Below are 13,127 nucleotides of genomic sequence, written 5' to 3'. Positions count from 1 at the left end.
CAAGCATTTTTAATATATGGTAATGCTGATCATGGAACATGTAATGATTTTTTACTGAGATAATTAATTTATAATGAAAAATCTTGCTGAAATTGTATGTAATCTTTAATTGATATTTTTAGGTGCCTCTCTGGTTTCCATAGAAGATTCAGCTGAAATGAATTTTCTCTTACTTTACTTGTCTCCACTTGCAAGTGACTTCAGAAAGTTTTGGATAGGATTGTTCAAAAATATTGATGGTAATTATTTCACAATGCATACTGAGATGAAAATAGATATTAAGTAAAGAGAGTGAATACTGAGCACTACTAACACACAAAATAATAGTACAAATATGCTAAGTTAACAAATAATCAGTGAAAAAAACCTTATAAACATTCAATAGCTTTTCTGCTAAAACATGTAAAACATAAACCACCAAGAGGTCTATGTTTTCTGTATCTTTGTCGCAATTAGAGTATATTTGTTTGTAAAAGGTTTCAGCTTAGCACTGCAGTAGTTGACTAAAAATGTTTCCTATTGCCTTTTTAAACTCAAATTACTTAACATTTAACCACTGTAGTATTTTAAGCAAAAAGTTGTCTTTTCATTAAACGAAATGAAATTTAAATTTATTTCTAGACAACACAGGGCATAGCATCTCGTATGAGCTGCCTAGAAAAATTTATTAATCTAAATTTCAGTGTTTTTTCCATAAATTTTTGGTGGAACCTTTCATTTTTATCCAAATATATTTAATGGCTTTGTTTTTTGTTTTTGTTTTTTTTTTTTAACTGCTGTAACTGCAAATTTGGTACTGTATTCTATATCATCATAATTCTGAATCCAGTTTTTCTTGGCAGACTTTGAGGGTAAACCTCCAGAGTGAGTCTAGACTGGGCTCCAACTTCTGCTTAAGTCTGTGTCTCTCACCACCAGGAATGGTGGGCCAGGCTGATCTGTTCTAGCTGAAAATGAGCACTACAAAAGCAGTGACTTGTTCCTGACCTGTCCCCTACAGTGCCACAGTGCTGTGCAAGCAGGGGCAGGAGGGAGGTGCAGCTGCAGGGGAGGGACAGAGAAAGTGGCACAGAGGCAGGTGGATATACCAGGATGCATTGCCACAAAAGCACACACAGAGGCAGGGAAGGTAGCTATTATTCCTAATTGATGAGGGATGCATGACAGTCAGCAGATGAGATGATTAAAGAGAGAGCTAATTCAATTTGCAAAGATAATTAATTAATCCAGCTCTAATAAAGAGCTAATTCAATTTGCAAAAATAATTAATTAATCCAGCTCTAATAAAGTAGTTATTTGCTGATGGTGAATATGCACATAAATAAACTCTCCTGAGCATTCTGTATGCTGGCACTGCTGGTACTGGGCTTGTACAGGTTCTCTGCTTTCCTTAAGGTTCCCAGGCACAGCCCTGGGTGCAGGCTTCAGCTAAAGGTCCCTGGCAAGCTGGACAGGTCTTCCTTACATCAGTGACAGCTGTGAACACTAATGAAGTTAACTTTGTGAGCATTTGCTTTTGGTACACTCCCACCTGAAAAGTGCTGGATGCTAAAAGAGTGAGAAATAAGTGCTTTAGAGTGAGAAATAGGGGCTATGTGATACCAGTCTAATGAATTAAAAAATCCCAGATCTGATCTGATCTGTCATTGTGACCAGTAGACTAGGAGTTATTCTCCACTTCATTCACTCACTAGGTAATACATTTGATTTTAGGAGAATGGATATGGATGGACAGAAGTGCAGTAGAGTATGTCAACTGGGAGAAAGGAGAGCCTACAGTACTTTTTGATGAAAACTGTGTTGACATGGACGTCTCAAGCGGAACCTGGAGGACCTATTACTGCTCTGTTGACCAGAATTTTATATGCAAAATCCCCAAAAGTAAGTTTTGAATTTCTGTGCTTTGGGTTATTTTCAAAACAGTGGTTGATGTACATCAGGCCATCAGTGTTTAGGCCCTGGATGCACTTCATGCATTGATGCTGATGCATGTGCATGTGAATCACAGCCAAGAGTAATTTCTGTTTAAAATGGTGAGAAATAATGTTGGAGAATAATCTGAGTCACTGTTCCCTCCCCTCAGTTTAAAAGCATTGACTTCTGGGCATTTACTGAGCCCTGGGGTAGGGAAGGACATATCATCTATTGAGAGTACAGGGAAGATTCATGGATGTTATGGTTAGAGTGCAAGGAGCAGTAGATGATGAACAGATGATCAAACTGGAGAGTGCTGAGGAGAAAGGCAGATACTCTCCTGATAGGTAAGCTGAGGGGGAGCAGTGCAAAGTCACTGAGCTCCTGCAGAGAGAAGGTAGGTGCTGCTGGTGGGGACAGTACTACCATGGTGAATTGTGCTGGGATCTGCTGGATGAGCAGGAAGAGAGCATCAGAGGGTGGGCAGTGGGGCCCAATTAATTTCTCTGCTGACAAGGGTGCAGTGAGACACGTCAGGACAACCAAACAGCATGGTGTGCTTCATTTATAATGGTTACTTGTGGCCCTGTGGTGTTTTAGATGACAACTGATGAGGAATCTGAGTGTCACAGGCTGGGGCGAGTCCTGCTTGTGTGCACAGCAGCACTGCATAAACCACAAAGGACGTAAATCTGCACATATGCAGCTGTCATGGTCAATGTATGTGCACAGATCCAGCTGTGTTTGCACTCATCAGCTGGGAGACAGTGTGGAATAGGCCACATTCGCTATTGGCAAACAGATCCACCACACAAATGTAATTGATGTAGTGGGGACCAATTCTGCCCGTGGATCTTCACATTAGTGGGTTGGCAATGGAGTCATCCATGAACGTTTTAGGGCCCACCCAGTCAGTCCAGCAGGCAATTAACTGAATCATACCCCCCAAGCAATGGAGGGAGGAAAGGGAATCAGTCTAAAAATACAGCTAAAGTGGGAAGTACAATTGTGCTTTTCATTTTTGCAAGTGTAAAAATTGGAATTCTTTAGTGTGAAGTGTTAAGCTTTACACTGTGGAAGAGTAAAAACTTTGAACACAATCTACCTTACATAAAAAGTGTTCAAAGCAATGAATGACGACAGTTAGTCTTGAGGTTTTCTTCTTTTACAAATATTTTTAGCAAGTATATTTCATGGATTCAGCATCATTTTTCAAAATACATTTTCATATATTTTTCATGTTCACATTGTTCAGGTCTGGGACCCCCAGCACAAGAAAAACTCAACAAGATTATTTTTAAACCATTTGAAATAAGCTACTTTTAAAATAGGCTACTCAGCTTGGTTCAGAGAAGGACTTTAAAGATGATCTGAGGGCTGGAGCACTTTCCATATGAGCACAGGCTGAGAGATCTGGGGTTGTTTAATCCAGAGTGGAGTCCAGGAAGACCTTATAGCACTTTCCAGTTCCTAAGGAGGCCCACAAGAGGGCTGGGAAGGGATTTTTCAAGGGCATGTAGTGACAAGACAAGGGACTTTAAAATAAAAATGAGTATGTTTAGATTATATATTAGGATGAAATTCTTTAATGTGAAGGTGGTGAGCAACTGGGACAGGTTGTCCAGAGAAATTGTGGATACCCAGCCCTGGAAATGTTCAAGGCCAGGTTGGGTAGGGGCTTGTGAGAAATTTGGTCTCTAGAAGGTGTCACTGTCCAGGGCAGGGGTCTTGGAACTCAATGATCTTTAAAGCTCTTTCTAACCCAAACCATTCTATGATTCTATGATTATTTAAAATTTGTTATGAACACAAAGTAAAAATTATGTATGCAGTATTTATTTCATTGAACTGTTGCTTTCAAACTGTATAATATACTTTTTTTAAATTTTGAAGTTGCTGAAGTTGAGCCAACCCATGATTCACCTGTCAATAATGGTAAGTTGGTTTCTTTTAAGCCAAATAAACAGAAATACCAATAGGTTTATAGGCATTCATTATTTACAAGTGGAATTTCCTCCAGAAAATTTCATTTGAATACCCATTTAACTGTCATGATTATTTTATTTTAAATCTGTTTAAAATGAGAGCACTTCTCTCAAACTGGATGTCTTCTTTTTTTTTCCTTACAAGTTGTATATGTAGTACAACATAATGTTCCTTAGAACAGATTGAGCCAAATTTTAACTGCTATTATGATTGTTCAGTACTTTTCTTTTAACTCAGTTGCTTGCTTAAGGAGATATTTGTTGTATGCAACAGCACTCTCTGGGCATTTGTAGCAATTGTTGTGTTTTGTCTTCTACAGCATCAAGAAATGAAGCTCCTGCTGCTTCATCATCAAGTGGTTTAGGTGGGATGATTTTTGTATTGGTCTTCCTTCTGCTAGCTGGCACTGGCCTCACATTGTATTGTTTCTATAAAAGAAGACGTGATCGACAAATGTTTTCAGCTGGGTTTGACAATGCCATATACCGTGGCGACATTGGAACTCATGAATCAAATTGTCTTGTGACCAATATTGAAGAAAATGAGCAGGCAACAATTTAATAGGCAGAGTAATCTTGGGCTTGATTTTGAAAAGAATTAAAGTGTTGGCATACATAAGAATTCTTAAGGAAAAGGAAAGCAATTTTCTCCTGTGTAAATTCTATTTAATTTTGCATGGGGTGCTTCTTGCTTTCCGTACTAGCAGGAACAAGCAAACTTGCCAGGCAGATACAGAGATCTGCTCACAAACTTTAGTACCTGGGAGGGTTGCTGAGCTTTCACACAGACCTGGAGCTATGTTGTGTCAGCCAACACTCAGGCAGCTCCAGCTGCCATGCATGTCCAGCATCATCTTTAGGCACAAGAACTGTGTTCATCATATTCAGTTGTGAGAATATGGTCCTTAGCATGTTCCAAAAAGTTTATCCAGACCTGTAGGTACCCTGAAAATGTCCTGCTGATGTCCAGCACAGAGTAGCAGAATTGCACAGGTTGGACAGGATGTCCAAGCTCGCCTGGTGCAGATCCCTGTTTGAAGCAAGACCAGGTCCTAGCCTCAGCCAGGCAACCTGCTCCAGAGCTGTGGGTCCATGTCTTCTCTTTGCTAATGGGGTACCACAGAAACTCTTTGTGTTGCCCATAATATCAGAATTAACAAAATTTCCTCCTCTGTTTATGACTGATGAAAAGCAAAGTGTAAATTGTATTTCTTCTGCTGTAGTTCTGTAATGTATGCATTGAAAGATCAACTATGATGAGAGGTGGGAATGTATTGTGAATACAGTGGTTTATCATAAACAGTCAACTAGTTTAAACAGTCAAGTAGGGATCTCAAAGGATGCTGCAAAAGGGCAGGAAGGAAAGAGAGATTATACTTAATTCACACCTGAACATTGACATAAAAAGTATTCTTGATATCTACAATGCCAGTGTAGATTTCATAAATTTTTAGGCCATTTTGTCAAAGCCTAATGAAACTTACCTTTAGAAAGTCTTTTCTAATTTCTAACCAAATTCTCCCTGTGCAAGTCTGTTTTAAACTTTTGAGTCTCATTCTAGACTTCCATCATGATGGAACTTATGGCATTGCATCTTATACTGGTCTACTGGTATAATTCTCAGGCTTCATAAACCTTGAAATAGGTTTGCATACAGGTGTTTTTAATTTTCACTTTCCGAGTGTCTTTCATGCCAAATGCAAACAGCCAAATGGCTCAAAGCTCTTAGCGCAGTGGATGTCCTTATTTAATTTGATACTTTTTGATATTTTAATCTTTTGACAGGTTTTAATTGTGTTTAAGTTAAAATATTTTGTGTGTATGAAAAACATGTAAATAAGTTTTTATTCTGCGTTGGTTTACTAAATGGGAATTAAAAGGCTGATTCTAAGTACAAGTGTGTGTCTCTTCTTAAACAGAACAATTTATCATAACAGAAAAAAGAGAAAGGAGGGATGGAGCTCTTAAATTTTTATACACAAATGAACATCCAGTTTTCCTAGTCTACCATGTTCTTAAATGCTTCTTATCAATCTGTGAAACTGTTTCATTGCTTCTCTATCTGTAACATTTGAAGGTTTTACTTGTCTAATGAAAGTGTTGTAATTTAAGCTGGTCTGCACTAGTAGTTTCTGAGACAGATTTTATATATTGATAGCTCTTTCATATCTCCTCTCAATATTTGCTGATAGCAACACTAGCTCTTCCTTCTGCTTTTCACTGGCTACATCTTCCAGGTCTCTCATCCCTTCTGCTGTTTCCTTCTACAGTCTGTGCTGCAGTATGTAGGTCCTTCTGACAGTGCACTGCACCAGTAGATACGGCATTTCAGCTGAGATCCTCGCAGCACTGAGCAGATTAAAAAGATTTAATCCACTCTTGTAACACCTTCCATAAAGGAACCTTCTGTCTGGCTTGTCTGAATTGGTTCCACAGGATGCATAATTTCGGAAAAAGAAGTGGCTACCAGAAAACAATAGGCCAAACCCAGGAAATATGCCTAATGAGAATTTAATTAGTGAAAATTTCCAAGGACTGATAAGCCTTAGCAGTCCTTTTGCATTTGTGAGAATTGAACCCAGAGTTCACTGGGACTGTATGGAGTTTTGAGTGGCCACAAGCATCAGCAGAAAGAGGATTGTGTGTCATGGACTGTGTTGGAGACAGCAGTGGCTGGTGCCTGGTGATGAAAAGTAAGATCCTCTGAGGGAACCATCCAGATATCTCCTGAGAATTATCTGGAGCGCCAGTATAGCTCTTTGAAACTGAGTACAGCTGGGATTAGTTTCAGAATATTGGTCCAACCAATATTGATCATTGCCTGTGAGTGAACTCTGTGAGTGAAAAAGTGAATGTGCTGTGTGAATAATTTCCTGCTTGTTCTTAGAGGAACTTCATTCTATTCATAATAACAGCTTGTTAGAGAAAAACCCAAACAAACAGAACAACTTGTTTTAAGAAACACAGTTTATGATCTACATTTCTTCCCTATCAGTGAAACAGCAATTTACAAGACAGTTTAGTTTTCCATACATCCTAATTTGATGGATTTTCTTCTCAAACTTCATGGTTACTTTTTTTTTTTTTTATTCCAAATTAGTCTCCTGCAGCTAGATTTCTGAAGGAAAGCTGCCCTTGCCACTATTTCCTACCAAATCCTAGCTAATAGACCAACTCCAAGAATGCTCATCAGGCAAGACAGGTCCAGTACCTAGTTTACAGACTTGTGTGGAGGTAGGAAAGAGATACTCACCAAATGCTTGGACACAGAATTTAGTGGTAAAAGCAATCTTTCTACCAGGCCTAGAAATCTTCACCATTACGCTGCTGTAAACAGAAATGTGGGAAACACAATTTGTCAACTTGTCCTGCTTCCACATGGATTCCGGATTTGGTCTCACATGCAACAAAATAGCACTTGTAAAATGCCTCTCCAAAGGTGTTGACACCTACTTTCCCAGTTGCTTGCCATTGCTTTCTCTATATTAGGATGGTATTTTAGAGAGAATATCCTGCCTTTTCTCACCTATTTTCATTATATCCCTAGCCTAAAACATGGATGAAAAAGTAATTGTTTCTCTACTTGAACTTACTATAATGCAAGAAGCAGTAACTGCCTTTAAGGAAGGAAAAAGCAGTGGAAAAATTCACCCTTGTAGCTTTCTCTAAGGTCAGACAGTGATAGAGCCATGGCAACACATATACAAAGAAGAATGGAGCATCCTCCTCCTCCAAAAGAATACCAGTTTACAGAGAAAATTTGCTAATATCAGTATCAGTACCTATTAGATTCTGGCCCCTGGCTAAACAGGAGTCTAAAAAGAAACTGTTGAACTACAAGTCTTTACTTTTGTCATTTAATTTTCTGAAACTAGGGGACTGAAAAAGGAAGTGAAGTGTAATTTGGTGCAAAATGTAAGGAAGTTCTATAAATACAAAGAGAATAGATAGATAATTGTGAAATGAGCTAGTGCCTTCAGGCCAGATTCCAATGGGCAAGAGCCAGATTTTCCGGGGTCAATAGGAAAGGTGCAAACTGCTCCATAAGCAGAACGTTGTCCCAATGTCACTGCATCTGGACAGAGGAAGAGTTAATGTTCATTTTGTCTCCTCACAGCTGTGTCCTTATCTAACATATCCAGCTTTCTGGGCACAAGTTTTTGCTGTGCACAAGTTTTTGCTGTGCACAACCATTCACTATCTGTTATATAATCTTTTGGAGGATTTGGTTAGTGTTTTAAGGATGTGGTTAGTGGTTCCAGTTCCTCTGAGGAAATATTTACTCTCATTTCTGGAGAATGTATACAGTGCAACCATTATACTGGCTTTTTACCCAGACTACAGATCTAGACATCTAGATGAAATCCATCTCACCTACTGTTAGAACTGACTAACATAATTTTGCTTTATAGTTGATAATCAGGAATATATATGTGGAGGACTTGCAGTTATTTTGTTGCCCACCAGAAGAGGCAAATGATGACAGAGTCTCTAGACATAGGAGAGAATAATATTCAGTAACTGGAGGAAAAAGGATTTGTGCAGTGAGAAACATTGACTGAGGTTGGTAAGAGGATGGCAAACAGAAATACAATACAAAGTGTCCAAACAAAGGAGATTGAAGGGAAAGGTTGACCTAGAAATGAAGGAGTTTGAATTGAGCCAGAAGTGCTGACCATTCCTAGGAGAGACAGGCAAGGCTGAGCATGGCAAAGTCTGGGAAATGCAGATGCTGCAAGAAAAAGTGCAGGAGGATGAGACTTCTGGTTGTGGGGAAGGACTAGAGGGTTGAATATACTTTGCATATGATAATTAAGAAAAAAAGCTGATGCACCTGAAGTGAACTGCTGCCTCAGGAACACTGTTCAGACCAGGAAAGAGAAGGTGTGTGAGGATGGGCAAAGGCTTTGTATGTTTGTTATTATTTGCCTGGGTATTCTCGTGTTCTTTGGAAAGGCCACAGCTGGCTATCAGAGATGAAGGCAGGATGCCTCTCCCCTTGCCCTGGCTCCTGTTGTCTTTCACAGGGCAGAGCCATCTAGAAAAATGAGGAGATTGTTTCTTTCTTGAGAGTGGTGAGTGTGCAAAGGATGTGGCTGATGCTTCAGAGCATCATGCTAGAGTGCAGAGGTCGGGAGGGAACCTGGGGTTTTCCTAAGAGGAACAGAAAGTGGACCTGTGGGGAAGCCTCTGGGGCAACGGAAAGGAAGAGGTTTTTGTTAGAGTGCTACAGAGGAACTGTTCGGGTAGTTTTGCAACCCAAGAAGCCACTGAGAGAAAGCTTACAGCAAGCACTTTCTCTGCAAAGTTACTGTGACAAGTGGAGACATTTGTTTTTGGACATCTTGTTAGAGAACAAACACCCCCTGGTGTTCGCTGTCTCTGCAACACGTTCGGTTTGGAGAGAAGGTGCTGCTATTTCAACCTGCTGGATCTGTGCCCCTTGGGGTTCACTCTCAGTGGGTGCTGGGAAACGAGAACAAAAGTCAAAAGTAAAGATATATTGGCCTGTAATTAGTGATGGGAGTGACGGGGGTGAATAATCTGTCAAAGGGCAAATGGGATGAGTAAAAATGAGGCTTGATTACACATCTCCCATCTGCCCAAGGATTTCTCCTCCATTCCATGTTTTAAGAAAATATTTTTTTTAATTCTTGGCAGTGGGAATAGTACAGAACAAAACTTTTCTCCTAATAATAGTGCTTTTCATTTCAGAGCTACCCCACAGAGATGGTCATGCTTGTCAGGCTGCTTTTGAAAGTAAGCTTCTGTCAAAGGCACCACTTGCTTTGTACATTGGCTTAATCATACATTTAAAAGTGCACAAAATTCAGAGTTAAATCCATTTCCAACAAAATTTTAACAGGAAGTAGGAAATTAGAAATGTGCAATCTCCATATGTTGCAAAGATAACAAAAGCCTGGAAAAGAAGAGACCATTTATCTTCTTGACTGTTTATTTGCCAAAGTAGTTTCATTTACTTCATATAACAGTGGAGCTATTGTTCTTAGTTGGATTTAAAATGAAAATGAATTGATTATGCCACAAAGAAATGGCTTCATTATAATTACTTCACTGAATATGTGAAATTCAATTATATGGAAACTTAGCATAGTGTCACAAATTGGGAAGGGTTTTTAGACAAATGAGGAAGCAAGATAAAAAGGAAGGAAATCCTACAATTTTGCTTGAAGGCCATTTGCATTTACTTAAAGAATCACAAGAGAAAACCACAGTCTATGAATTTTCTTCCTTTAATAATTTTCCATTGCTTCTTGTGCACTTTTATAATTTGATTAAAACTGCATTGACTACTATAATAATTTCAATTCCAGAAGCTGAGTATTTTCTTATAACTCCAACTATTCATAAGTTGCTTTTTCCTCAATTATTCATATGGTGTTTGATAGTTCAGACAACTAAAGTGTCATTCAGAGTGAATTTCATAAATGGTTTCTGCCTGTTCTCACATTTAGTGTGTTCAACATAACATGACATTCTACTCTTGTTCTCATGCCAACACAGCTTGACTCATAATTTTTCAACTGATGACTTCTAAAAGAAACATATCTGAAGAACAATACACTTCTTTTCTCTAAATGGCCTGGTGGTAGACTATTATGATTTAGTTCAGAGGAATAAAATGTCGATTCGCTCCTTTCCATGAAGAGAAATGGTAGCTCTGTGTGTGTATTTTTTACTACTACTTTCATTAAAAGAAATTTTCACTGATTAGTCTTTCCTCACTTTGGAATCTTCAATTTTGAATTTAATTTCTCAAGTCAGTTACTGTATATTATTTATGAAGTTCACTCTGTATTTTAGTCTTTGGATGCTTCCTGCTGCCCCTCTGTGCCCCACTATTTGGACTTTATCAGGAAGTGTTCATGCCCAGAAACTGCAGGACTGGATGTCTTCTAAACAGTGGTGAAAATAGTCCGCATATGTTTCCATATGTAAAAATGCCTGAAATGAAAAGCCACATTCATGCTGGTGTGACTATTAAGTACAGTTACTGATAAAGAGTAAGAATAAAAGAAATTTGGAAAAGCCATCCTATTTTGTGCATTAGCCTGTAGACAACATGATCTAAAGGTCCTGTATCACTGGTAATGCTTTAGGAAAAGTCCTGCAATTGCTGAAATAGGGATGGAGATGGTAGTGAAAGAAAGGAATTCCTTACTCTATTTTTGATCATATTCTCATGATTTTTACTGTGTTCAGGGGAAGCTGTCTGTCTGCTCTTCATTGGTGAGTGAGTGATTTTGCTGTAGCTCTGCAGTGCCCATGAGATCAGCCATGGACATTCCCAGCCTCTCCAGAGGCAGAGCAGATGCCAGGACAGCACACGAGGATCTCTGGCGCCTTTCTTGCCCTTTGATTATGCCGCAAAGAAATGGCTGCATTATAACGCTGGTCAGCCTGGGCACAAGGCTTTGGTTGCAGACAGGAGTGAGGTGATCCCAGGCCAGCTTGGGTCAATGGCTCTGGCACGTGGACCCCAAGCAGCTTCCCTGACATGTTGCTGCACTTTAGAGATGCAGCATCTTTCATTTACCACTGAGTGGAGTCCTTAACAAGACTACAGATGTGCAAGTCTGGATTCCCCAATTGCTGTATGACATTTTGCTCAGAGCAGCTTGGCAGTGAAGCTGTGCCTGGGATCACAGCCAGATTGCTCAGGGCATGGGTGAGTGCTAGGCTTGTCATCAGGGTACACAAATAGAGGGTTATCTTTTCCACCACTGTCAAATACAGTTTCTATCAAGTATTTAATACAGATTTTTTGATTTTTTGTTTAACGACTGAGATGCTTATAAAACAATATTAATTTCAAAATTTTTGTATCTTTACTCATTATAGTTCACCGGCCCCTTCTTTGGACAATGTCTTATGTCAGATACTCACCCTGAGTCTCTTCCTGTGGCTGTGTTTACTACATTGACCACTTGGAAAGTTGGGTTGATGCTCCCACATATTCATATCCCATGGTCAACTAGATGAGTGCTTCCAGTAGGTTGTAAAAGTTGCATTCCAAATAAAGGTCCAAACCAGATGTGAGCTTTCAAGAAATTGGGGTCCCAAATCTTCAAGAAATTAATTATATTGCAAGTGTGAAATTAAACCACAACAATCAAACAATCCAAAGAAATCAATTGTGAAAAGAAAGTAAGGAAATAAGAGCTAAAACCAGCTATTTTCCTCATCCTCATATTTCTGAGTGGCTGTGGGAACTTGTTTGTCATTCTGAAGTCACTTATATTGATTCCCAGTATCACATTCTCTTCCAGGACTTCTATCTGCCTCTCAGCACTCTGCCTCCTGTTAGTACCTTAACACCTGCAATTGCCTCTTTTCCTCCATCTCTTCATGAAGAGATTGATGTGCAGGGTCCCTAAATGAGTGCCCACTACCTACTGGTCTCTGCAAAACGAGATTGCCATGGAGTAGTACACATGGATCCAGTCTCTTCCTTGATACCCCTCATGTTTGTGTGAATACACAGAGGAAGCAGAGGAAAGCACAGAAGATGCTTCACCTGGTGTGTGCAGAAAAGCTGGTGATGATGCATCACATGGGAGCATCCTTTCTCAGAGATACTTGAAGTGTGAAGTTCAGCAAGGCAATTGCAAAAATAACAAATATAATTCCTAACAAACAGCATTGTGCCAATCTGTTGTTGTGCTGCAACTATCAAGTTCTTACCTTGTACTTTACTTCACATTCTTATAAAAACAAACATTAAATAAATCTTCAGTACATAGATACAGTGTGTTATCTTACTGGAATATGTTACTTCCACGTCACACTAATTGTATTGTGAAACAAGGTGTCACTTCATGTCTTTAAGCTTCAAAATACCTTATTTTCAATTTAGGAAGGATTTCAAAGATGCTTGAATAAGTGCACTCTCTACGGTTCTGAATGCCACTGAAAGAGAAGTGTGAATGCCATTTTTTTTTCAAATGCTAAAGCACATGATGTAATTTAAAGCTTAAAGGTCTTTGAATTTTGTAGATCCTGTAAACAGAAACCTATAATCATATACATAATAGAAATAGGGAACTGAAAAGGTCCTGTACCCAAAAGCAGTGTTAGCTAAAACCGACCAGCTGCTGAAAGATCCAGCACCTCTTTTAAAATTTCCAACAGCAACCATGATTTCACCTCTTTCTGGGGCAGCCTTGCCAACACGTCTGTACTGATGATGTTGGAGTGCTTTGCTGT

At 39.2% G+C, this 13,127-nt stretch overlaps 1 protein-coding gene across 1 annotated transcript in view; it reads left to right on the top strand.

The window, feature by feature from the left end:
• Nucleotides 1-5,793, top strand: part of LOC115917237 (macrophage mannose receptor 1-like) — a 31,947-nt gene extending 26,154 nt beyond the window's left edge. Inside the window, exons 27-30 of the mRNA XM_030971015.1 lie at nt 123-239; nt 1,714-1,881; nt 3,808-3,849; nt 4,220-5,793. Of these exons, the coding sequence (XP_030826875.1) occupies nt 123-239; nt 1,714-1,881; nt 3,808-3,849; nt 4,220-4,461 (569 nt within the window). The 3' untranslated portion in view covers nt 4,462-5,793. The remainder of the gene's footprint in view (nt 1-122; nt 240-1,713; nt 1,882-3,807; nt 3,850-4,219) is intronic.
• The last annotated feature ends 7,334 nt before the right edge of the window (nt 5,794-13,127 follow it).

Source organism: Camarhynchus parvulus, chromosome 2 (assembly GCF_901933205.1).
Source record: "Camarhynchus parvulus chromosome 2, STF_HiC, whole genome shotgun sequence".
Taxonomy (NCBI): domain Eukaryota; kingdom Metazoa; phylum Chordata; class Aves; order Passeriformes; family Thraupidae; genus Camarhynchus; species Camarhynchus parvulus.
The sequence above is the reverse complement of the archived record's forward strand: the minus strand, read 5'-3'. Positions and strand labels throughout refer to the sequence as shown.